Below are 26,141 nucleotides of genomic sequence, written 5' to 3' on the forward strand. Positions count from 1 at the left end.
GACCCGACTGAATCCCGAACCGGGCCGGACCCGCAGCCCGAACCGGGCCGGACCCGCAGCCCGAACCGGGCGGGACCCGCAGCCCGAACCGGGAGGGACCCGCAGCCCGAGCCAGCCGTGCCATGGCCGCGTTCCCGGCTCCAGCTGCCCCCGGACACCGGAGGGACAAGAACCCCAAACCTGCTGCACCCTGAGCCAGCCCTGCACCCCAAACCCGCTGCACCCCGAGCCAGACAGGTCCTGCACCCCAAACCGGGAGGTGCCCATGCCCCGAAGCAGCCACGCATCCCAAAGGGGCTGAGCCAGCAGAGCCCTGCACCCCAAAACTGGCTGTGCACTGATCCTGCTGCACCCTAAACCAGCAGGGATCTGCACCCCAAACTGGCTGATCCAGAAGGCCCCTAACCCCAATTTTGCTGAGCAGGACATCTCTGCACCCCAATTTTGCTGAGCAGGAGATCTCTGCACCCCAATTTTGCTGAGCAAGAGGTCCCTCACCCCAAACTGGCTGGGCAGGAGGTCCCTCACCCCAATTTTGTTGATCTGAAGGTCCTGCCCCCCAATTTTGCCGATTAGGAGGTCCCTCACCCCAAATTGGCTGAGCAGAAGGTCCTGCACCTCAATTTTGCTGATCCAGAGGTTCCTCACCCCAAACTGGCTGATCAGGAGGTTCCTGCATCCCCAAATTGGCTGATCCAGGTCCCTGCACCTCAATTTTGCTGATCAGGAGGTCCCTCACCCCAATTTCACTCAGCAGAAGGTCCTGCACCCAAATTTCGCTGATCAGGAGGTCCCTGCAGCCCAAATTGGCTGATCCAGAGGTCCCTCACCTCAGTTTTGCTGATCAGGGGGTCCCTCACCCCAAACTGGCTGATCCAGAGGTCCCTGCACCCCAATTTTGCTAAGCAGAAGGTCCCTCAGCCCATCTCCGTGGCCATGGACGAGTCCCCGCCGCTGGCAGCCCGGCCGGAGCCGCAGTTCCCCAACGCGTCGCTGAACGGCTCCTGGTCCAACCCGTTTGTGCAGCCGCCGTGGCAGGTGGCCCTGTGGGCCGCGGCCTACGCGCTCGTGGTGGTGGTGGCCGTGGTGGGCAACGCCGTGGTCATGTGGATCATCCTGGCGCACAAGCGGATGCGCACGGTCACCAACTACTTCCTGGTGAACCTGGCCTTCGCCGAGGCCTCCATGGCCGCGCTCAACACCGTGGTCAACTTCAGCTACGCCGTGCACAACGAGTGGTACTTCGGGGCCGCCTACTGCCGCTTCCACAACTTCTTCCCCATCGCCGCCGTCTTCGCCAGCATCTACTCCATGACGGCCATCGCGCTGGACAGGTCAGTGGTGGGGTCAGTCCTGGTCGGAGCATGGGGACAGGTCAGGGGTGGGGTCAGTCCTGGTCGGAGCATGGGGACAGGTCAGGGGTGGGGTCAGTCCTGGTCAGAGTTGGGGACGGGTCAGTGACCGGGGTTGGCTTTGCCCTGCCCAGTTCCTGCCAGATCCCACTGGGGCCATGATCCCAAGCTCAGCTGGATCCCAGATCCCATATCCCAGATCTCACTGGATCCACGATCCCAGATCCCACTGGAGCCCTGATCCCAGATCTCACTGGATCCATGATCCCAGATCCCACTGGAGCCCTGATCCCAGATCTCACTGGATCCACGATCCCAGACCCCACTGGAGCCATTATCCCAGACCTCACTGGATCCATGATCCCAGATCTCACTGGATCCGTTATCCCAGACCTCAGTGGAGCCCTGATCCCAGATCCCACTGGATCCACGATCCCAGACCCCACTGGAGCTGTTATCCCAGACCCCACTGGATCCACAATCCCAGACCTCACTGGATCCACGATCCCAGACCCCACTGGATCCACGCTCCCAGACCCCACTGGATCCATGATCCCAGATCTCACTGGATCCATGATCCCAGATCTCACTGGATCCACGATCCCAGACCCCACTGGATCCACGCTCCCAGATCTCACTGGATCCATGCTCCCAAGCTCAGCCGGATCCCAGTGGCACTGGGGGACCCCAAATCCCCAGAACCCCCCGGATGTCCCTTCCCTCTCCAGGAATTTGGGGTCAGGGCCCTTTCCCCCCAAGCCCCAGGACAGATCCCAGCTCCAGATTCACCCCGTGGCTCCCTCCGAGCATTTTGGATTTTTCCAAGGCCCCGTTCCCGGAGCCAGCCGGGCTCTGCCCTCTCCTGTTCCCAGGGAATAACGGGGATTCTGGCAGGGATCCGGGCTGGGGCCCGGACGCTTTTCCTGCCCTTTTCCAGCGCCTCTGGAGCCGCTGCCTCCGGGACTCCCTGCGGGAAGCAGGGCTGGGGTGGGTGAGGCTCCCTGGGCATTAAAACCAGCTCCAGGTTTGGTTCTGTCACCAAATCCTCTCCCTGAAATCCACGGGAATTGAGGCAATCATCAATAAAAACCAGGATATTTCCAGTGCCTCTCCCATGGTGCTGTTCCAGGAGGATCCTTGGGATCGGCTGGAAAAGCCCCTTTGGGGCTGGGGTGAATTCCAGGGATTGTTTTTTGGGCTGAATAATTCAATTTACAGCCTTTGACCCACCCTGAGAAATCCAGGGAAGCTGCAGTAAAGCAGGGAGGTCTGGGAGGCTGGGGCTGGAATTTTTTCAGGATTAGCATTCCCAAAAAATCTTCCTGCACCTGCAAACCCTGAGGAGATGCTTGGTTTTCCCAAAACATCCAGGCTCCCATCCGGAAGCTGCAGCTCCAACTGCATCCCAAATTCCAGCCAGGAACGGGGAAGGGAACAAACCCCAAACCCCATCCAAACATCGGGAAAATTCTTCTTTTTCCTGTGGCTGGGAGCTGCCAATGGAGCTGAAAGGCAGGAAAAGCAGGAATGTGTTCCAGGGGCCTGGGAGGGAGGATTCCCAGAGCTGAAACTGGGACTGGAGAGAGCTGGAACTGGGAATGGGAATGGGGAGAGCTGGAATTGGGAATGGGACTGGGGAGAGCTGGGAATGGGAATGGGGAGAGCTGTGCTGGGGATCCAGTCACAGCCAGGATGGAATTCCCAACTCCCACCACAAAACCAGGGAAGCAGCATGGAAAAAGCCTCATATTCCCAAAGTCCTGGGATTGGGAAGGACCTCAAATCCCACCCAGCACCACCTTCCCAATCCCAGGCTGCCCCAAACCCCTCCAGCCCAGCCCCGGGCACTTCCCAGGATCCAGAGGCTCCCCAATGGGATTTTTTGTGGGATCCATCACGGATCCATGCGGGATTTTTGCTGGAAGTGTCTGCATCCCCTCCTTGCCCTGGAGCTGCTCCAGCCCTGGGCACAAAAGAAGAAAAGACGGAAGTTGTTCCGAACACTCGGGACAATGGCAGGAAATTCGGGATGGGGCTGGCACTGCGGGAAGTGCCTCAGGAAAATCCCAAAGGATTCAGGGCCTGTCAGCTCCCTCGGCTCCCAAATTCCCACCCCATCCTTTGTTTGCCCAAAGGGAACACTGGGAATTCCCAGCTCCCATTCCTGCTGTTCCCAAAGCTGGAATTCCAGGATTTTCCAGCTGTATTCCTGCTTTTCCCAAAGGGAACACTGGGAATTCCCAGCTCCCATTCCTGTTGTTCCCAAAGCTGGAATTCCAGGATTTTCCAGCTGTATTCCTGCTTTTCCCAAAGGGAACACTGGGATTTCCCAGCTCCCATTCCTGCTGTTCCCAAAGCTGGAATTCCAGGATTTTCCAGCTGTATTCCTGCTTTTCCCAAAGGGAACACCGGGATTTCCCAGCTCCCATTCCTGCTGTTCCAAAAGCTGGAGAACTCCGGGATTTTCTGGCCCTAATTCCTACTGGTCCCAAAGGGAACCCCAAGATCTTCCAGCCCCAATTCCCACTTTTCCCAAAAGGAACCCCAGGATTTTCTGGCCCTAATTCCCACTGTTCCCAAGGCTGGAACATTGGGATTTTCTAGCTCTGATTCCCCCTTTTCCCAAAGAGAACTCTGGCTTTTTCCATCCCTGATTCCTGCTGTTCCCAGACCCAGAACCCTGGGATTTTCCATCCCTAATTCCTGCTGTTCCCAAAGCTGGAACATTGGGATTTTCCATCCCTGATTCCCGCTGTTCCCAGACCCAGAACCCTGTGATTTTACCCCAGGATTTTTCCCCAGATTATCCCATTTTTCCTGCCCAGGTACGTGGCCATCATCCGTCTGGCCATATTCCTGCTGTTCCCAGACCCAGAACCATGGGATTTTCTGGCCATATTCCTGCTGTTCCCAGAACCCCAGGATTTTCTGGCCATATTCCTGTTGTTCCCAGACCCAGAACCCCAGGATTTTCTGGCCATATTCCTGTTGTTCCCAGACCCAGAACCCCAGGATTTTCTGGCCATATTCCTGCTGTTCCCAGACCCAGAACCCCGGGATTTTCTGGCCATATTCCTGCTGTTCCCAGACCCAGAACCCCAGGATTTTTCAGCCCAAATTCCCACTGTTCCCAGACCCAGAACCCTGGGATTTTCTGGCCATATTCCTGCTGTTCCCAGACCCAGAACCATGGGATTTTCTGGCCATATTCCTGTTGTTCCCAGACCCAGAACCCCAGGATTTTCTGGCCATATTCCTGCTGTTCCCAGACCGAGAACCATGGGATTTTCTGGCCATATTCCTGCTGTTCCCAGACCCAGAACCCTGGGATTTTCTGGCCATATTCCTGCTGTTCCCAGACCCAGAACCATGGGATTTTCTGGCCATATTCCTGCTGTTCCCAGACCCAGAACCCCGGGATTTTCTGACCATATTCCTGCTGTTCCCAGACCCAGAACCCCGGGATTTTCTGGCCATATTCCTGCTGTTCCCAGACCCAGAACCCTGGGATTTTCTGACCATATTCCTGCTGTTCCCAGACCCAGAACCATGGGATTTTCTGGCCATATTCCTGCTGTTCCCAGACCCAGAACCCCAGGATTTTCCAGCCCCAATTCCCACTGTTCCTAGACCCAGAACCCTGGGATTTTCTGGCCATATTCCTGCTGTTCCCAGACCCAGAACCCTGGGATTTTCTGGCCATATTCCTGCTGTCCCCAGACCCAGAACCCCGTGATTTTACCCCAGGATATTCCCGTTTTTCCCTCCCAGGTACATGGCCATCATCCACCCGCTCCGGCCGCGCCTCTCAGCCGCGGCCACCAAGGCCGTGATGGGGCTGATCTGGCTGCTGGCGCTGCTGCTCGCCTTCCCCCAGGGATATTTCTCCGTCACCGCCGAGCTCCCGGGGCGCCTCGTCTGCCTCGTGGAGTGGCCGGAGCCCGGAGGAGCCGAGTCTGGGAAAGCGTGAGTGGGAACGGGGAAAACGGGGTGGGAATGGGGGAAATGGGGGAAAACGGGGTGGGAATGGGGTGGGAATGGAGGAAAATGGGGTGGGAATGGGGAAAAATAGGGTGGGAATGGGGAAAATGGGGTGGGAACCGGGAATGGAGGGGGGAAAGTGAAAGGGAAAAGTAAAATGAAAGGAGCAAAAAAAGAGGAAAAAAGGAGGAAAAAAAGAGGGGGGCAAGAGGAAAAGACAAGGGGGAAAAAGGGGGGAAAAGGAAGGGAAGGGCACTCCTGAATTTCCAAAGGGTCTGGGAATGGTTTGCCAAGGGGAGTTAAATGTCAGGACTTGAGGAAAAAAAGGATGGGGAGGAATGAAAAAGGGATTTTAAAAAGGGAATAAATAAAGGGAATAAAGAAGGGAATAAAAAAGGAGTTTGTGATCTCCAGCCCTGAGGAGGGAGGAACTGGGGCTGTGGAATTCCACTCTGGAATTCCGGGCCAGGTGTCAGATCCAGGCCGGTGCCAAACCCTCCCCGTGTCCTTTGTCACCTCATTCCCAGAGTCCATCCTCGGGGGCCCCTTCCATCCCAGAATATTCCCAGGATGGATAATTCTGGTGGATTTTCCAAAGGCTGATCCCAAAGGAAAATGGGGCTGTTAAATCCACAATGGATCTGCATCCCATGCTCTGGGAAACTGGGAAAACTGGGAAAGGAGATCCCTGGCAGCTTTGGGACGGCAAATCCCAAAGAGTTTGGGGACTGGGAGGAACTCAGTGGCGTCTCCAGTCCTCGGGAATGCCACGAGCAGATCCCGGGATGGGATTTTCCTGCCCTAAATAACTCGGGACAGGTGTTTGGGTCATTCCAGAGGTGCCATTCTGGCCCTTCCCCGCTCCATGGCCTCAGAGTGGATATTCTGGGAATGCTCCGGTGGCAGCTGCTCCATTTGTGGCGTCAGGAGGAGAAATTCCATCCTTTATCCAGCTCCCAGGGAAAACAGGGGGAAAACCAGGGAAAACAGAAGAATTCCAACACTTCTGGGGGGAATTCCTTTGGAAAACCTCTGAGGAGCAGAGCCCTGGTGTACCAGAGCTGGTTTTTCCCTGGAAAACATCCCTGGTTTCAGCCAGAGCTGAGAATTCTGCAGGATTCGAGCTGGACATGGATCCCTGCTTCCCAAAGGGATCAGGAATTCCATTTGGGGCTTTGAGGGAAGGGAGAAGCCGCCCCTGGATCCCCTGGGAATTCAGGGATGCCCCTTCCACGCCAACATTCCCGGGATTCCCAGGGAAAAGGAGGTGGCGGCTCCATCCTCCGGCATCCTCCATCCCACACCAGATCCTAAACCCTTCCAGCTTCAAACCCCAAATCTCCCGGAGTGCTGCGATCCCAGGAATGCTGCAGGCAGAGCAATTCCCAGTGCTTTTCCATGCCTGGATCCCAAAGGATTCCTGGAGCTGTCTGGAACGGCTCTTGGAGCCCAGACCCCTCTGGGAACGGGGCTCTGCGCTGCTGACGTTATCCCGCAGCTCCTCCAGACATTCCTGCGGCGCTCTGAGGATCCGCAATTCCATGGGAACCGCAACAAAATCCTCCTGCGGAGCCGCCGAGACGCCTCTGGAATGAGGCAAACGAAATCCAGCCCCGCCAAGGCCATCCCAAATGGAATTAGGGCCGGCAAAATCAGATTGTGGTACCGAGCAGCAGCCCCGATCCCTGCAGGAGAATTCCCAGAGCCGCTCTCACCCTCTGGAGCTGGGATTCAACCCCAGCTCCTGGGAGGAGGAGCGGGAGCAGGGCTGGATTGGAGCCCAAATCCTTGGGAAGATGCAGGAGCTGGGATTGGAGCCCAAAACTCCACCCAGAGGCTCCAAAGCCTTGGGAATGAAATTCCCGCTAACCAGGCAGGATTTGGGAAGTTTTCCAAGCCAGCACCAGCCACGTTTGTGGACTCACATTTTAGGGAAGAGAGGAATTTCCAGGATTTTCCGCAGGGTCGGAGCCTCCATCCTCTCCTGTGCTTAAACCCGGAATTACTGGATTTCCATTTAAACCATTCCTCTCTAACAGAATTCCTCACTGATCCGTGGCATTCCCAGAATTCCAACGGCATTCCCAATGTTCCCATGGCATTCCCAGTACTCCCACAGTGTTCCCAACACTTCCATGGCATTCACAGAGTTTCCATGGCATTCCAGTGCTCCCACATTGTTCCCAGTGCTTCCATGGCATTCCCAACACTTCCATGGTATTCCTAATGCTGGATCCTCAGGGATTACCCCAGTTTTTTCCAGGTCCCACCACTTTTCCATGACTGAACCGCTGGATCCTCACGGATTATCCCATTTTTCCAGATCCCACCATTTCCACTTCCATCCTGCTGGATCCTCAGGGATTACCCCGGTTTTTTCCAGGTCCCACCATTTCTCCATGTCCATCCTGCTGGATCCTCAGGGATTATCCTGTTTTTTTTCCAGGTCCCACCATTTCTCCATGTCCATCCTGCTGGATCCTCAGGGATTATCCTGGTTTTTTCCAGGTCCCACCATTTCTCCATGTCCATCCTGCTGGATCCTCAGGGATTGTCCCGGTTTTTTCCAGGTACCACTTTTCCATGACGGTGCTGCTGTACCTGCTGCCGCTGCTGGTGATCGGCTGCGCCTACGCCGCCGTCGGCCGCACGCTCTGGGCCAGCGCCATCCCCGGCGACTCCTCCGACCGCTACCACGAGCAGGTGTCGGCCAAGAGGAAGGTGAGGAACCCTGGGAGGGGCTGGATCCAGAATTCTTGGCCAATCTCCACAAAATCCTCCTCCGGAGCCACCGAGACACCTCTGGAATGAGGCAAACTAAATCCAGCCCCACCAAGGCCATCCCAAATGGAATTAGGGTTGGGAAAGTCAGATTGTGGTACCAAGCAGCAGAGGAATTCCAGGAGGGGGTGGATCCAGAATTCCTGGTCAATCTCCACAAGGTGAGGAACTCCATGAGGGGGTGGATCCAGAAGTCCTGGCCAATCTCCACAAGGTGAGGAACTCCATGAGGGGTTGGATCCAGAAGTCCTGGCCAATCCCAAACCATGAGCATGTGCTGACCAAGAGGAAGATGAGGAACTCTAGGAGGGGCTGGATCCAGAATTCATGGCCAATCCCAGAGGCCATTCCCGAGGCTGGGATGGCTGCAGGAACGGCTCTCTCCCGTGGCAGGTGGTGAAGATGATGATCATGGTGGTGTGCACCTTCGCGCTCTGCTGGCTGCCCTACCACGTCTACTTCACGCTGCAGTACCTGCGGCCCGAGTGGTACGTGCAGAGCTTCATCCAGCAGGTCTACCTGGCCGTCATGTGGCTGGCCATGAGCTCCACCATGTACAACCCCATCATCTACTGCTGCCTCAACGACAGGTGGGTGCGCCGTGCAGCTCGGGAACGCGGAGCGGGGTCCCAGTGGAGAGGAGGGATGGGGTTGTTTTGGGATGGCACAAAAAAACATCTGCCACTTCCAGCAGGGGTGGGGGTGGCACAGTTCTCACCTGGAGTCTTTCCTAATCCCCGTGGGTTTTGAGGGCAAGCAGCAACTGAAATGATCCTTACTCTTAACTGGAGTTTATGGGGGATTTTCCATTTCTCAGGGTGTTTCCATTTCTCAGCAGATTTTTCATTTCTTGGCGGTTTTTCCTCTCCTCAGTGAAAGATGGCAATTTTGTCATGTTTAGAAAAGCTCAGCTTTATCTCCCCTTTTCTTTGGCCATCTCCCTGTCTTTCCTCATTCCTTTGGCCATCTCCATCCCATTCCTTTGCCCATCTCCATCCCATTCCTTTGCCCATCTCCATCCCGTCCGTTTGTCCATCTCCATCCCATTCCTCTGTCCATCTCCACATTTTTCCCCGTCCATGCCCGTGTCCATGCCGTCCCCGTGGCCAGGTTCCGGGTGGGATTCAAGCACGCCTTCCGCTGGTGCCCGTGTGTGAGCGCCGGCGAGTACGAGGGGCTGGAGCTGCGCTCGGCGCGCTTCCTGCACACGCACAGCTCCGTGTCCAAGCTCAGCCGCATGGACACCACCACCGTGGCCTCGGCGCTCGGCGCGGCCGACGAGGAGCTGGACGAGCCCAGCCGGGCCGAGCGGCTCTCCCTGGACATGACCTCCAACGGCTCCTCCCGCAGCGACTCCAAGACGGTCTCCGAGAGCTTCAGCTTCTACTCCAACACCCTGACCTAGGGGCGTCCCCTCAGCGCCACCTCGGTGTCACCGCCCTGCTTGTGCCGTGCCGGCGTTTCTCGTGCTGTTTTCCCGTCTCTTTTCTTTGGGATGAGTTCTGTTGTGGGGCTGGACATCAGGAATGTTTTCACTGCCTGGCTGGAGATGGAGGGGATGCAGGAACGGGACAGAGCCGGGTTTTCCTCAGAATTCCAACGCTGGCCGGCGCTTCCGTGCCCTCTGCGAGGCAGGAGGGACCTCTCGGTGCATCCCACCCCATGGAAAACGACCCCATCCTGCACCTCCCTCCTCCCATCCTTAATTTCATTCTCCATGCTGGATATGCAGGGGGATCTTGAATCCCAAAATCCCAAAAAGGCTTTTTCCAGCAGCATGGGGAATCATCAGCACTGCACAGATTCTGGGATTCAGACAGGTCTGTTTGGCACAAGAACCGCGGCTCCTTTGGAAGCTGCAGCCAAGGATCCAGCGGCGCCTTTGGAAGCCGGAGCCAAGGATCCATCCGGGAGCCATTCCCATTGTTCGGAGCGTTTTTCTGGGATTGCTGTGGATACAAGGCCTGCCCCGCCCATCCTTGCCTTTATTGTTGTTTTTATTTTCTGTCCCTCGAGGGCTCCTCATGGCCGAGCGTTGCAGGAGGGAAGCGCAGGATCCGCTGTTTGCGGAGCGTTCCCACAGGGAATGATGGGATTTGGGTTTTTTGGGATTTCCATGTCCTTGTTGGAGCCCTGGTGTGAGGTCACAGAGCCCAGCCTGGGAGCTCCCAGGGTTTATTTCCCATTAAAATCACCATAATCTGAAAAAATTCCGATTTTCAGCCTTCACGACCCACCATGGGCCCTTCCAGCCTTCCCCATTCCAGGATTCTGGGATTTTGGGACTTATTCCTTTCCCAAACCCTGCCCCCAAATCCTGTGTCCAGCTGAAAGATGGACACAACCATTCTAATGCAAAGTTTAGCATGGGAATCCCCCTTTTCCTTGGAATATCCACCCCAAATCCCATTCCTGCTGGAATATCCACCCCAAATCCCACCCCTGTGAAATATCCACCCCAAATCCCATCCCTGTGACTCTGACATCCCTGGGGAATTCGGGGTGGCAGCAGCTGGAAGGAACTTTCTGGAAGGTTCTTCGCCTGGAGCATCCCAAGAGAGAGGGAACCCAACCGTCCTTCCCAAAGTGTCTCGGGATTGTCCCAGCGTGGATTTTCATGGATAAATATTCCTTTGTTGTGGAGAATGGTTCGTTATCCCTTAATGAGGGGAGGAGGGGTGGGAGCGGGAAGAGGTGGGAAAATTCCATTAAATTCCATAAAAAATATGGATAGATGGGTTTGGGGCACCCTCAGTGGGAGGGGTTTTCCCTGAAATGTCACCGAAACAGGAAAAGGGACAATTCCCAAAATTCCTCCTCAAATTCAGGGCTGGGAGCGCAGCACTGATTCCCAGATCATGGAAATTCATTAATCCCTCCTGGAGCACGAGCAGGGCTCAGAGCTGCTCCATTCTCTGGGTGATTCCTGGTGTTTCTGGTGTCCCTGATGGATCCCAGCTCCCCTTCCCGGGCTGGGCTTCCCAAATCCCGCTGCTCCGCGGGGAACACGCAATCCTCCGTGCTTTTCCAAGCCGGATATTCCAGGTGGGAATTGCAGGAGCATCTCGCCCCTGCTGGCAGTTCCAGCCGACTGGAATTCTGGATTTTAATTAAAGCAGCGTTCCCGGGCTCAGCTCAACCCCACGGGCCCGGTAAATTCCGGCTGTTGGTTTTCCGTCGGTGACTTTATGTGGGAAAAAGGAGAGAGAAATATCCACACGTTCCTGGCTGAGCTTCCTGTGAACGCTGGGCTGGATCCCCCTTCCTGGTGGGATTCAGATCCCAACGGAGCCGTTTCCTTCATTGGGATTATCCCTTCCTGGTGGGATTCAGATCCCAACGGAGCCGTTTCCTTCATTGGGATTATCCCTTCCTGGTGGGATTCAGATCCCAACGGAGCCATTTCTTTCATTGGGATCTTCCCTTCCTGGTGGGATTCAGATCCCAATGGAGCCATTTCTTTCATTGGGATCTTCCCTTCCTGCTGGGATTCAGATCCCAACAGATCCATTGGGATTATCCCATCCCTTTAACGGCGCTGTACCTAATGGGGAATTTCACCCCCACCCCATAAAATGAGGCACAAAACTCCCCCTCAGCCACACAAGGAAAGGGAATTCCACATTCCTGGGGCTTTGGGTTATCCCTCCATCTCCAATTCCATGGAAAAGCCCCCAAAATCGGGGTTCACCGCAAGAACCCCCAAATTTTGTTGGTTTTAGTGCTTTCCAAGCGGGATCTGCAGCTCTGAGTGAGCCCATCCCGCTCAATTCCCTCTCTGGTTCAGCCTCATTTCCATGGATGCATTCCAGCGTTTTGCATAAATGTTTGCTTAATGCCGAGTCCAAAATATCCCATAAAATAAAAAACCCCGGGAACTCAAGGCAGCTCCTGGGGTGGATCCCGCAGTTTCCATGGCACCCGGGGGCTCTGGGATGCTTCCCAAAAACTCAGAGCTCAGGGAGGAACGATTTGGGTTCAGGACATCCACATGGAAGTGAATTCACAATTTTCAGGAATGCCCAGTTTCATTTTTGGGGCAGATTCCGGCAGATTTGGGGTTCCTGGAGGGTGGAGAATTCCAGCTTGTTCCCAGCAGTAATTAGCGTTAATTACCCTGGTAATTACTGAGCTCTGAACAGGAGCTGCCAGCAGCAGCCATTAGGAACCAGCCCAGGCTGGGTGGGAATTTTGGGGTGGGAAATGAGGAATTCAATTGGATTTGGTGCTTCCAGGGCTGAGGAACCTCCTGGGCATCGGGAGTTCCAGAGGGAAGGAAGGGAAAAGGGGAGAGAAGGAATTGCTTCCACAAGGACAGGCTTAATTAGAAATTAATTATTCATTGGAGCAACCGAAGGAATGCAGGAGGATTTAAGGCATCCTGGGGGATCCACGCTCTAGCCAGGATTTTTTAGGAAGAAATTCCCCCTGGATCCCTGGGCGTATCCAAGGCCAGGCTGGGCAGGGCAGCAAAATTCTGGGAAATCCTGGGATATGTGGCAAAATAACTGGGGATAAAACACAGGGAATGAGAGCACCAGAGGTCAGATCCTCACTGCTCATTGGGAATGAGGGGCAGGGAAAAGGGATTGGGACCATTCCCAGGGAATGAGGGGCAGGGAAAAGGGATTGGGGCCATTCCCAGGGAATGAGGACCAGGAGAAAGGATTGGGGCCACTCTGAGGTCTGTGACACTCCAGCCTCTTCCAGAACATTCCCACTAAAGGGAAAAGAATCCATCCCAGCTGGATGCGAGCGAGGCGTGCAGCAGCCAGGCAGAACAGAGCTTCCCAATGAAATCCTGGAAAGATCCAACCCCTTTCCCTCTCCTGAGCTTTCCCTCGTGGCCCTGGAGCCGCGGCCGCAGGGGATGGACACAGCCCTGGAAGGGGAAAACAGGGGGAGAATGCCCCAAAATCCCAAATCCGAGGCCTTTTCAAGGCTCCATTCAGGGAATAGCCAGGGAATGGTCAGTTGGTCCCAGGGTGGGATTCTCTGCCCATTCCCTGAGCATTCCAGGCAAAGTCTCCAATCCCCATTCCCTCCCCTTTTCCCAAGTTTCCCACCCCACAGCTTGGGGAACACTCTGGTGCCCCAAATCCTCCCAAACCCTTCCCGAGCCCGGCTGGAAAATTCCCAGCAGCTCCCAAAGGAAACCTCTCCCTGCACCCAGGAGCATCCCCACATCCTCCCAGGATTTTGGGAACGTGGGGAGCTGGGAATGGAGTCCTGGCAGGGATTTCTGGAGCCGGGGAGGGATCACAGCCCTTTGTACCATTGCTGTCACAGTGATCCATTCCCTCAATTCCCCCTTCCATCTGGGAACGCTCCTGCTGATGCCGGGGGAAAATCCAATGCGGTTGCCAGGGCAGGAATGATTTATTCGGGCATAAAACCTGTCAGAATTCCTTGGAGTCTCCTCCGGGATGGGCTCAGCTGCAGAGATTGATTTGTTTACAGCAGCCACGGAAAGCGGGGGCTGCTCCCAGGAAAACACATCCCAAACCCAGCCGGGGATTTTCCAGCCTCTCCCAAATATCCTGGAGCAGCCGAGGGAAGGCACCGACCCCATTGCTCAGCCCCCACATTATCAGGGGGCAAACAAACCCCAAAGGGGTTCAGATCCTCCAGGTTTGGGAATCTTCCAGGGAGATTCCAGGCTGCTCTTCCAAGGAGATTCCAAGCTCCAAGCGTTGATTCCTTTGCCATTTTTGGGGTTGGATGAGGGCAGAGCTGAGATCCCTTCTGCTCCGTCCTGGCAGGAATGGGGCCTGGCTCCAGAGGAACAGATGGAGCCAAAATAAAACTGGGATTTGGGGGTTGAGGACCACCCTAAATTCACATATTCCTCAGGAAAAATGGAATTTTCCTTGTTTGGTTCCAGTTGATGGATGGCTGTGCTTGGAATGGGTTCTATAAAAACTCAACTGTGAATTAAGCCCAGGAAGGGCTCAAATGAGGAAAGGGGATTTTCTTTGTTTGCTTGATGCATAGTTGTGTGTGGAATAAAAACCCAAGCGTGGATCAAGCTCAGCTCCAGAGCCAAAATCAAACTGGGATTTGGGGGTTAAGGATCACCCTAAATCCACACATTCCTTAGGAAAAATGGGATTGTCCTTGTTTGGCTGATGGATGGCTGTGTTTGGAAGGGGTCCTATGGAAACCCAGCTGTCACTCCCGTCCTAGGGACAGGGCTGGGTGGTGTTTCCTTGGATCAGCCCTTCCCGGGAGCCTGGAATATCCTGGATAGGGACACCATTCCCTAAATCCAGGTTTTCCCCTCTTCCCAGAGAGATCCCGCGGCTCCATCCCGCGCTGGAGCTCGGACTTAATGATCCCAAAGGTGTTTTCAACCCTCAACAAATTCCACGGTTCTGTGACCCCTTGGCTGCTCCGTGCGGGGAGGGGAAATTCTGGGAACCATTCCTGCGGAGATCAATCCACGGCTTTTCCTCCTGCTCCATCCAGCGGCTCGGCCGGGAAAAACCGCCGGGAAAAACGGCGGCACCCAGCGGCAGCATCCCTAAATCCCAAATTCCGGCTGGGAACGCCGGAAAAGCTCCTGCTCCCAGTGGAGTCAAATCCCTCTTCCCAAACTTTGGGAATTCCCAAGCTTTGGGGACGGATCTGGCACATCCAGGCCAGCCCAAATTTTTCCTAAAGCTCCCAGAGCACGAGGGATGCTCCAGAAGGAAAAGCCATGGATTTCCTTCCCTCCTGGTGGAGCTTTGCCTCAGGCACAGAGCTCGGGGCTCCCCCAGGAGCGTCTCCCAGGGATGTGGGACCTGGAGCCAGGTGAGGTCACGGGGAATGTGGGAAATGCATGACAGGGAATATGGGAACACACCTTGGAGAGTGACAGGGAATGTGGAAACACACCTTGGAGAGTGACAGGGAATGTAGGAACACCCCTTGGAAAGTGACAGGGAATGTGGGAATTACACCTGGAGAGTGAGAGAGAATGTGGGAATACACCTTGGAAAGTGACAGGGAATACGGGAATACACCTTGGAGAGTGACAGGGAGTACGGGAATTACACCTGGAAGGGCAAAGTGAATATCGGGACCCACCTGGAAGAGAAGGCCTGGATGTTGCACTCAGTGCCAAGGTGGGGATCAGGCCCATCTTGGACTCGGTGATCCCAAAGATTCCGAGATTACCTCAGCGATTCCGGGGTTAGCGGCGTGGCTCTGGCGGCTCCTCCTCCTTCCGGGGGGGACTCCAGAGCAGCACCGCAGGCTGCTGACCCCGTTCCGGTACCAGAATTTGGAGGAAAACGGGGCAAATGGCAAGGCCGCCCCTTCCCTTCGCCGGCCCCCTCACGGCTCCCTCAGAGCGAAGCCCCGCCCTCTTCACCCTCACGACCGTTACTGAGCGCGCGCCGCCGTTCAAACCCGCCTCGGGGGCGGGCGCGCCGCGCGCTGATTGGCTGGAAGGCGCGGAGGGGGCGTGGCCCCGGGGATGGCGGGCTCGCTGTCTGCGCAGCGCGGAGCCATGGCCATGGCTGCCTGCAGCCCCAGCCCTGCCGCCATCGCCACCGCCTTCCTCTCGCCGACCCTGCGGGCCCCCGGCAGCACCGGCACCCCCGTGTTCGCTGAGTGCCCCGACAATGACGATGAGCGCGAGAGGCGCCAGCGCCGCCGCTCCAGGGCTGTGGACTCGTCGCTGCAGGGCCTCGGTTCCCCATCGCTCAGGTAGGGCCGGTGCGCGATGCCCGGGCCGAGGGAGGGGAATGCGGGGCTGAGGGGAGAGCCCGGACACCGATCCCGCTGGGCTGGAGAGCACGGGCACCGACCCCGCTGGGCTGGAGAGCACGGGCACCGACCCCGCTGGGCTGGGGCTGAGGGGAGAGCTCCGGTACCGACCCCGCTGTGTCCCGGCTGAGGAGAGAGCCCGGGCACCGACCCCGCTGTGTCCCGGCTGACGGGAGCCCCGGTACCGACCCCGCTGTGTCCTGGCACCGACCCCGCTCTGTCCTGGCACCGACCCCGCTCTGTCCCGGTACCGACCCCGCTGTGTCCCGCAGGACCGAGAGCTGGCAGCCGCCGCTGCCCCAATGGACCAACGCGCAGATCGCAGAGCACTACAGCACCTGCATCAAGCTCTCCACCGAGAACGTGAGTCAGGGCAGCCGCGTTCGGGCCCTGCGGGGTTTAAAACCCCTCGGCAGTGGGGTTTGGCAGGTTAAGGGACCATAAAGGGGTGTCTAGTCCCAGCTGGGCCATGGGCTCTGTGGACACGCTTCTGGAATATCTCTGGGCAATCCCAGGAAAAAGTTCCTGTGGGAATTTATCCTGCCCGTTCCTCTCGTCCCATGGCTGGGCCCCGGGGGTGTCCCTGGCCAGGGGAAGGGTCCCAGCTTTTTCTTCTGTGTGCTTTCTTGCAGAAAATCACCACCAAGAACGCCTTTGGGCTGCACCTGATCGATTACATGACCGACATCCTGAAGCAGAAGAACTCGGAGCTCACCAACTTCCAGGTCAGAGGGGTCCCTGCTGCTGCTGCTGCTGCTTCATTTCTGTTGGATCAGGTCCTTTTCTGACCCAGAGATGGGGCAGCTGAGAGGTGTTTCAAAAACTTGTGCTCCATTTTCACTCTCACATGAAGGGAGAGACAATACAGATGTAATAATTCACGTTATCACAATCAGAAGCCAATGTTGCTGTTGAGGAGGTCATCTCTTATCTATCTTCTCTTGGTCTCCTTGGTTACAGCCTTAGAGAGAGCTCCTTACCATCTTCTTCTTGCTTCTCAGCTTCTTCTCACTCCTTTTATTAAAATACATTTTCTTTGGTGTCTGCTGTGAGATGTGACTAGGAATAAGCAAAGCAGGCCTCTACTTAGAAATAAAGAAAACTTCATTAACTAACGTACAACTATCTGTAAAAAGAAACACACAGAAAGAATGAAAACTTTCTAAAAACATTTCTTCTTTTTTCACTAAATTTCTAATCTATTTTTCTACATCTAAATTTCTAATCTAAATTTCTACATCTATTTTTCAGATTACTAGCTTTGGGTCTATCACTACTTTTTAGATAATTAATTCTCAGTTTATTAAGGAGTGAGGAGTCTTGTTTGTGCTACAGGCTGAGAAGATTTTTCTCTACTTCTCTCTTTTTTTTTTTTTTTTAATTTTATTCCTTATTTCCTTTTTTACTCAGCTTTAGGAGGATTAGCATTTGTAAGGTTTTTATCATGCAGGAAAAAATGTTAAAAATTTTAGTGGGGGTTTCTGTGTCCAGCTGGGAATTCCCTGTCCCAGGTGGGGGTTTCCCTGTCCAGCTGGGAATTCCCTGTCCCAGTTGGGGTTTCCCTGTCCAGCTGGGAATTCCCTGTCCCAGGCTGGGGTTTCCCTGTCCCAGTTGGGGTTTCCCTGTCCAGCTGGGAATTCCCTGTCCCCGCAGGTGGCAGCTGGGACGTTGGACGCCAGCGCCAAGATCTACGCCATGCGCGTGGATTCCGTGCACGCCGACACCTTCAAGGTCCTGGGCCACCTGGGCAAGGAGCCCCCCGCTGCCCGGGACACAGACAGCCCCCAGGACGGTGGGAATTCCCTCTTTTCCTCCCCAAAATCCCCGGGGATTCCCTCGTTTCCCAGCCGGGATCAGGGGGAGTCTCGGCGTTTTTCGCTTTGGGGTTCATTGGATTAATTGGGTTTTGCAAGGGTTGGGAGGTCCCAGATGGGTTCTCCTGGAATGCTGGAGCAGGGAGGGGTGGGAGGAAGAGCTGGGTCTGTCACTCAGTGATTTCAGGCTGCACTTTGGGGTCAAGCAGGGGCAGAACCCATAAAAAGCCAGCAGAACATTGCTGGTGCCCACACATCCTGAGGGATTGCAATGCCCGCTGCAGTTTGCTGTACAAATTCCAGGTTTTCTCCCTCCTTTGGGGTATCCCAGCCCTTCTGAGGTGGAATTTGTCCCTTTTCCCATGCCAGACTCCAGCCCAGCCCCCGAGGCTGCCAGGAAGGCTCAGCCAAAGAAGAAGCAAAGCTGCAAAACCATCGAGCAGAACCTGAGCAACATCAACGTGCCCGAGGGCAGCCAGAGGCCTGAGGTGGGCCTGGGCTGCTCCTCATCCTCCCTGCCCTGCTCCTCATCCTCCCTGCCCTGCTCCTCATCCTCCCTGCCATTCTGTCCTGATTTTCCATTCCCTGATTCCCATTCCCCAATATCCATCTCCGTTCCCTGATTCTCATTCCCCAATTTCCACCTCCATTCCTGAATTCCCCTCTCTATTCCCTGATTCCCGTCTCAATTCCCCCATCCTGATTCCCACCTCCATAGCTGATTCCCATCCCCATTCCCTAATTCCCCCCTCCATTCCTGGGTTCCCATCCCCATTCCCTAATTCCCCCCTCCATTCCTGGGTTCCCAGTCCCATCCCCATTCCCTGATTCCCCTCTCTATTCCCTGATTCCCATTCCCTAATTCCCCTCTCCACTCCCCCATCCTAATTCCCACCTCCATTCCCTGATTCTCCTCTCCATTCCCATCCCCATTCCCTAATTCCCCTCTCCATTCCTGGATTCCCATTCCCTAATTCCTCTCTCTATTCCTGGATTCCCATTCCCATCCCCATTCCCCGATTCCCCTCCCCATTCCTGGGTTCCCATTCCCTAATTCCCCTCTCCATTCCTGCATTCCCTGATTCCCATCCCCATTCCCTGATTCTCCTCTCCATTCCTGGATTCCCATCCCCATTCCCTGAGTCCCCTCTCCATTCCTGCATTCCCTGATTCCCATCCCCATTCCCCAATTTCCCTCCCCATTCCTGGGTTCCCATTCCCATCCCCATTCCCCGATTCCCCTCTCCATTCCCGGGTTCCCATTCCCCGATTCCCGTGTTTTTCCAGGTGGATCCCATGTTCCAGCGCGCCGTCGCCTCGTTTGACGAGTGCAGCTCCGCCGGCATTTTCCTGACGGGGCTGCGCTCCCGGGGCTGCCAGAGCCGCCTCCTGTTCCCCTCTGAGCTCGTGCCCCTGCCCTCCTCGGAGAGCCTGGCCCTGCCCAGCTCCCACCCCGTCACCGTGCCGGGTCTGAAAGGTGAATCCCAGCTTTTCCAGCCTTTTCCCTGCCTTTTCCCTGCCTTTTCCAGCCCTTTCCCAGCCTTTTCCCTGCTTTTCCTTCCCTTACCCGGCTCCTTCTCCTGTGTGTTTGCTCGCTGCTTGCATCCCCGGGATCTGGAAAACTGATGGAAAACTGGAAGTTTTCCAGGCTGCTGGAAGACTGGGAATGTGGGAGGTTTGAGGTCCTGAGGCAGGTGGGAATTCCAGAGCCAGTTTAGGGATCCCAGAGCCAGGTGGGAATTCCTGAATTTGGGATCCTGTGCAGGAATTTTGGAGGTTTGAGGTCCCGAGTCAGATTAGGGATCCCAGAGCCAGGTGGGAATTCCTGAGTTTCATTCCTGGATTCTCCATTCCCTAATTCCCCCCTCCATTCCCGGATTACCCTCTCCACTCTCCCCCATCCTAATTTGGGATCCTGTGCAGGAATTTTGGAGGTTTGAGGTCCTGAGCCAGGTTGGGAATTCCTGATCCAGGTGGGAGTTCCTGATCCAGGTTGGGAATTCCTGATCCAGGTTGGGAATTCCTGATCCAGGTGGGAATTCCTGCTGGGATCCCAGGAATTCACCTGCATCTCCCCTCTCTGCAGCCCTGCTGGCCCCGTGCCTGGAAAAACGCCGGATCTGCTCCTCCCTGGCCGGATTCCAGTTCACCAAGTGGGATGAGGAGTCCCACGACGAGGTGGGTGGGAATTCCTGATCCGGGTGGGAATTCCTGATCCAGGTTGGGAATTCCAGAGCAAGGTTGGGAATCTCTGATCCAGGCAGGAATTCCTGAGCCAGGCTGGGAATCTCTGATCCAGGTGGGAATCCCTGAGCCAGATTCCAGAGCCAGATGGGAATTCCTGATCCAGGTGGGAATTCCTAACACGGATTCCTGAGCCAGTTTGGAAATTCCAGAGCCAGATTAGGGATTCCTGAGCCAGGTGGGAAATTCCAGAGCCAGATTAGGGATTCCTGAGCCACATTCTCGATCCATGTTGGGAATTCCCAATCTAGGCAAGATACACAATCCGGGTTGGGAATTCCCAATCCAGGCAGGATCCCCAATCCAGGCAGGATCCCCAATCCAGGCAGGATCCCCAATCCAGGCGGGATCCCCAATCCAGGCGGGATCCCCAGTCCAGGCAGGATTCCCAATCCAGGCAGGATCCCCGTTCCAGGCAGGATCCCCAATCCAGGCAGGATCCCCAATCCAGGCAGGATTCCCAATCCAGGCAGGATTCCCAATCCAGGCGGGATCCCCGGTCCAGGCAGGATCCCCGGTCCAGGCGGGATCCCCAATCCAGGCAGGATCCCCGTTCCAGGGAGGATTCCCAGTCCAGGCAGGATTCCCAGTCCAGGCAGGATCCCCAATCCAGGCAGGATCCCCAATCCAGGCAGGATCCCCAATCCAGGCGGGATCCCCAATCCAGGCAGGATCCCCAATCCAGGCAGGATCCCCAGTCCAGGCGGGATCCCCAATCCAGGCGGGATTCCCAATCCAGGCAGGATCCCCAATCCGGGCAGGATCCCCAATCCAGGCAGGATTCCCAGTCCAGGCAGGATCCCCAATCCAGGCGGGATCCCCGTTCCAGGCAGGATCCCCAATCCATGCAGGATCCCCAGTCCAGGCAGGATCCCCAATCCAGGCAGGATCCCCGTTCCAGGCAGGATTCCCAGTCCAGGCCTGGCACTGGTGTGTTGCAGTCGGTGTCGGCGCTGCTGGAGAAGCTCCACAGGAGCGAGCACGCCTTCGATCCCAACCTGGATCCCGACAGCGACGAGGGCGAGGGCTGGGCCCCCTTCCAGCCCGAATTCCTGCCGGAATCCCCGGCCAGCGACCACCGGGAATTCCAGCCCAACGGAGACTCCCTGGGCCACAGCAAGAGGTGGGGCTGGAGCCAGGGGTGGGAGCTGGGCTGGGTTCCGGGGGATTCCCAGTGCCAGGGAGGAAATCCCAGTGCCAAGGAGGAAATCCCGGGAGTGCCGAGGGAATTCTGAGCAGCGATAACAAACATCAGAAATTTTGAGCAGGGATAACAAACCCCAGGAATGCCAAGGGAATTCTGAGCAGGGATAAGAAATCTCAGAAATGGATAACAAATCCCTTGGGAATTCTGAGCAGGGATAACAAATCCCTTGGGAATGCCACGGGAATTCTGAAGTGGAATAACAAATCCCTTGGGTATGCCAAGGGAATTCTGAACTGGAATAACAAATCCCGGGAATGCCGAGGGAATTCTGAGCAGGGATAACAAATCCCTTGGGAATGCCACGGGGATTCTGAGCAGGGATAACAAACCACAGGAATGCTGATGGAATTCTGAGCAGGGATAACAAATCTCAGAAATTCTGAGCAGGGATAACAAACTCCAGGAATGCCGGTGGAATTCTGAGCTGCTGCCATTCCTTTTCCATGTTTTTCCAGCACTGGAACTGCCCTGGGAGAGGGGGACATCGGCACCATGAGCCTGCACGTGTCCCTGAATCCCGGGGAATATTCCTACTTCAGCCCCCGCGTGCTCTCCATGTGGGCCGGCCCCGAGCACTGGAGATTCCGGCCCCGCCAGCCCCGTGAGTGCCCAGGGCAGGGAGACCTGGAATTCCGGGCTGGGAGGGGCTGGAGACCTGGAATTCTGGACTAGGAAGGGCTCAATCCTGGAATTCCGAGCTTTTCCTTTCCCCTTTTCCCTGGTGTCCCTCAGCAGCCCCAGGCCTGGAGAAGGATTCCCGGCAGAGGGTTCCCAGGAAGGCTTTCGAGCTGGATTTCCAGGAGGACATCGACTTCCTGGCCCACTTCCAGAAGACCAAGGTGCCCCCAGAGCCCTTTTCCCAGGGAATTCCCGGGATTTGGGCAGCTCCAGCTGCGTGTCCTGGGGGACACCTCCCCACCTCCCACCCTGCCCCTTCCCAGACAAAACACTCCCTGTTTTTCCATGGAAAAATGGTGGAGCTTCCCGTTTTTCCATGGAGCTGTCCTGTCCCCTTCCCAGGCATCCACAACTTTGGCCAAATCCATCCTGGAGAGCCAGAACAGCCGGAGCACCACGCTCCCTGCAGACTTCAACTACGATCCCAAGAGCCTGGGGCAGCTCTTCCTCAAGCCCCACATCAAGGTGAGAATTCCCAAAAAGAATTCCAGGGAGTTGTCCTGCGGAATCACCCCAAGGTGTCATTGCAGGGAATCATCTCAGGGAATCATTCCCAACACCAAACCCGTCCTCACCAAACCCTGGGAATGTTCTGGATGTTCTGCTCTCACCACAAACCCTCCTGGAAGGGCAAAAAGGGGGATGAAGGGCCAAGGCAGGCCCAGGCCTTTCCCAGGAATGTTTTGGAATGTTTTCCCCCAGCTCAGCCCAAGTTTGAATCCAGAGGGAGCCTTGGACAGCGAGGCTGGAATTGAGGATTATGACTACAACAACCCCAACGACACCTCCAACTTCTGCCCTGCCCTGCAGGTACAGCCTGGGACTGGGAATTCCTGCTGGGATAGGATCCATGGCCAGGCAATTCCTGAGGGGAGGAATGGGAGCTGCAGGGCCCTCCTGGCGTCCAGCCTGGCCTGGACATTCCCAGGGGTGGGAAAACTTTGGGATTTCTGCTCCCTGCAGCTGCCTTGGCTTCAGCCTTGGCCCCGTTCCATGGGGATGAACCCAAATCCCATGGGGTAAACCCCAGTCCCATGGGGGTAAACCCCAATTCCATGGGGATAAACCCCAATTCCATGGGGATAAACCCCAGTTCCATGTGGATAAACCCCTGTTCCATGGGGATAAACCCCAATTCCATGTGGATAAACCCCTGTTCCATGTGGATAAACCCCTATTCCATGGGGATAAAGCAAATTCCATGGGGATAAATCCCAATTCCATGGGATAAACCCCTGTTCCATGGGGATAAACCCCAATTCCATGGGAATAAACCCCTGTTCCATGGGGATAAACCCCAATTCCATGGGAATAAACCCCAATCCCATGTGGATAAACCAAATGCCATGGGAATAAACCAAATCCCATGGGGTAAACCCCATTCCCATGGGATAAATCCCAATCCCATGGGAATAAACCCAATTCCAAGAGGATAAACCCCGATCCAATGAGGATAAACCCCAATTCCATGGGGATGAACCCAATCTCATGGGATAAACCTCACTTCCATGGGATAAACCCAAACACGTGGGAGTAAATGGGGATAAACCAAATTCCATGGGATAAACCCCGATCCCAAGGGGATAAACCCCAATCCAAAGGGGATAAACCAAATTCCATGGGGATAAACCAGATTCCATGGGGATAAATCCAATCCCATGGGTTAAACCCCAATTCCACGTGGGGATAACCCCAATCCCCTGGGGAAGCCGGGCAGGAATTCCCACCCTCTGGAGCGGCTCCTGCTGCCCCTGGCTCCCCCCAGGTGACGCTGGTGTCCCCCCATGTCCCCTGGCAGGTTCCTGACAGCGATGACGATCCCGATCCCGCAGAATTCCCGGGCCAGGCGGAGCTGCTCCCGCTCCCGGCTCATCCCGAGGCTCCGGAGCACCCCGGGATCAACGGCGGCAACGGCCCCGGCTGCGGGGAGCTGGAGCTGATTGCTGAGCCCCCCAAGGTCACTGGGAGCACTGGGAACACTGGGAACGGGGACTGGGAGCACTGGGAATGACGGGAGGGACTGGGAGCACTGGGCTGGGAATGCCTGCTGGCATTGGAAGCTTCTCCCTGGGACCGGGAATTCATCCCTGGGCTGGGCTGGAGCAAAAACCTCTCAGCACCTCCAGGGTTAAAAATCCCCGAACCCCCCCTGTGGTTCCAGATTGGCATTCCCAGAGGAACAATTCCCAGATTAAACACTGGGATTGGCAGCAAGGCCGCGCTCGCTGTTATTCCCGTGGAAAATCAGGAATTTTGAGCATTGTGGCTGTGATCCCGATGATGATCCCAGTGATGATCCCGATGATGATCCCAGATAATCCCAGATTTCCCCCTCAGGTCCACAAGATCCCCATCCAGTACGCCAAGACAGCCAAGAGGATGGACATGAGGAGGCTCAAGAGGAACATGTGGGAGCTGCTGACGGAGCAGGGAGAGGTCAGGAAGGGAAATTCCTGCTGGGAATTCTGCAGGGGTTCCTTCCCAGTTCCTGGGATCAGCCCCAATTCCATGGGGATGAACCCCAATTCTATGGGATAAACCAAATTCCATGGGGATAAACCCCAGTTCAATGGGATAAACCCCAGTTCAATGGGATCAGCCCCAAGTTTCCCATTGGCCAGAGCGGGCTGAGGTTCCCAGGGGTTTTTCCTTGGAATCTGGGGCTCTGCATTCCTGGATTTTCCCCAGCAGGAGGAGGAGGAGGCCAGGGAGGGGACGGACGTGAAGGTGGCCGGGGAGAAAAGCCTGAGTGACCTCATCAAGGACCTGCGGCACAGGTCAGGAATGATGGGAATAACGGGAATAATGGGAAAATCCCACATGGGAATAATGGGAATGGGAAAATCCCAAATGGGAATAATGGGAATAATGGGAATGGGAAAATCCCAAATGGGAATAATGGGAATGGGAATAATTCCAAATGGGAATGGGAATAATGGGAATGGGAAAATCCCAAATGAGAATAATGGGACAGGGACAATACTGAATGGGAATGGGAATAGGAAAATCCCAAATGGAAATAATGGGAAAATCCCAAATGGGAATGGGAAGAATGGGACAGGGAAAATCCTGAATGGGAATGGGAATAATGGGGATGAGAATAGGAAAATCCAGGATAGGAATAATGGGAATGGGACAGGGAAAATCCCAGATGGTAATGTGAGTGGGAAAATCCTTCATGGGAATTGGAACGGGACAGGGAAAATCCCTCTGGATGTTGGGATGGGAATGGGATAGGAAAAATCCCAAATGGGGATGGGACTGGGACTGGGAGCAGGGCAGGGCAAACCCCTGAGGGTGTCCCAGGGAAGAGCCCAGTCCCTGCTCTGGGCATTCCTGGCTCCTCTGGCATTCCAGGCTCTGATCCCGATCCCGCTCTTCCTCAGGCTCCCTCCCACCATGGCCACCGAGCTGTCGGTGCCCTTGGCCTTCGTGTCCCTGCTGCACCTGGCCAATGAGAAGGTGAGGGCAGGGAGAGATTCCCACCCACCCCGGGGATTCCAGGGAATGCAGCTTGTCCCACCCATCCCCGGTTTTCCATGGAATGCAGCTCATTCCCAGTTTTGCCAGGGAATGGGAATGTTCCCAGCTCATGCAGGGTTTGTCCCTCAGAGCCAGCCCGAGCATTCTGGACTCTGGATAAGAACAGAATCCCAAAATCCCAGAGTTCCTGAGGCTGGAAAAGCCCTCCAAGGTCACAACGTGCCCAATCCCCACCGGGATTCCTTCCACGGCCAGGAATTCCTTGGAATTCCTGCAGGGATGGAGACTCCAACCCATGAGGGAATTCCTGCTCTGTCCCCATTCTCTGGAAAAGCCCCTGGGCAGGGCGGGAGGGACTGGGGTTATTCCCAAGCCTCATCCCAGGGGATTTCATTCCAAAGCTTTTCCCTCCCATCCCCAGAACCTGAAGCTGGAGAGCACCGAGGAGCTGTCGGATATCCTGGTGAGAGGGGGGGACTGACCCTGGAGCCGCTGCAGATCCAGCAGGGAATGCTGAGAAATCCCAGAATCCCAAATCCCTGGGAAGGTTGGGATTCAGGGATGTCCTGGCTGGACAGATCCCACCAGGATCCAGCAGCTTTTCCCTGGGATTGGAAATTCCTGCACTTCACTGTGAACCCAGGCTGCTGCGTGTCCCAACATTTCTTCTGTGTGTCCCAAAATTTCCTCTCTGTATCCCAAAATTTCCTGTCTGTCTGTCTCAAAATTCTGTCTGTCCCTGTGTCCTTCCCAGTCTGTAATTCCCAGTTTTTGGACTGACTGTTACTCCTGGCCCCCATTCCCTCCATTCTGGGATTATTCCCTTTATTTACTGTTTTCAAGGAT

General features: G+C 55.6%; 2 protein-coding genes across 6 annotated transcripts; both read left to right on the forward strand.

The window, feature by feature from the left end:
* The first annotated feature begins 437 nt into the window (after positions 1-437).
* TACR1 (tachykinin receptor 1) lies at positions 438-10,760 on the forward strand. Of its 5 annotated transcripts, XM_058042443.1 has the most exons (7): positions 438-489; positions 550-730; positions 791-1,334; positions 5,124-5,318; positions 7,904-8,054; positions 8,508-8,704; positions 9,225-10,760. In XM_058042443.1, exons 3-7 carry the CDS (start codon positions 937-939, stop codon positions 9,517-9,519), a joined length of 1,236 nt encoding a protein of 411 aa, XP_057898426.1. In that variant the 5' UTR covers positions 438-489; positions 550-730; positions 791-936; the 3' UTR covers positions 9,520-10,760. The 5 variants fall into 5 exon arrangements, with proteins under 5 accessions (XP_057898426.1, XP_057898425.1, XP_057898428.1 ...); XM_058042442.1 differs by lacking the exon at positions 438-489 and having other exon boundaries at positions 546-730; XM_058042445.1 differs by lacking the exon at positions 438-489 and having other exon boundaries at positions 596-699; positions 820-1,334.
* Positions 10,761-16,141: 5,381 nt separating this feature from the next.
* Positions 16,142-26,129, forward strand: NCAPH (non-SMC condensin I complex subunit H). The gene is made up of 16 exons (XM_058042459.1): positions 16,142-16,232; positions 16,502-16,594; positions 17,523-17,661; positions 18,053-18,171; positions 18,971-19,160; positions 19,770-19,861; positions 20,869-21,050; positions 21,590-21,735; positions 21,867-21,973; positions 22,155-22,277; positions 22,515-22,622; positions 23,611-23,769; positions 24,150-24,248; positions 24,504-24,589; positions 25,199-25,274; positions 25,717-26,129. The coding sequence occupies exons 2-16, from the start codon at positions 16,547-16,549 to the stop codon at positions 25,774-25,776; spliced, it is 1,734 nt and encodes a 577-aa protein (XP_057898442.1). The 5' UTR covers positions 16,142-16,232; positions 16,502-16,546; the 3' UTR covers positions 25,777-26,129.
* The last annotated feature ends 12 nt before the right edge of the window (positions 26,130-26,141 follow it).

Source organism: Melospiza georgiana, chromosome 31 (assembly GCF_028018845.1).
Source record: "Melospiza georgiana isolate bMelGeo1 chromosome 31, bMelGeo1.pri, whole genome shotgun sequence".
In the NCBI taxonomy this organism is placed as follows: domain Eukaryota; kingdom Metazoa; phylum Chordata; class Aves; order Passeriformes; family Passerellidae; genus Melospiza; species Melospiza georgiana.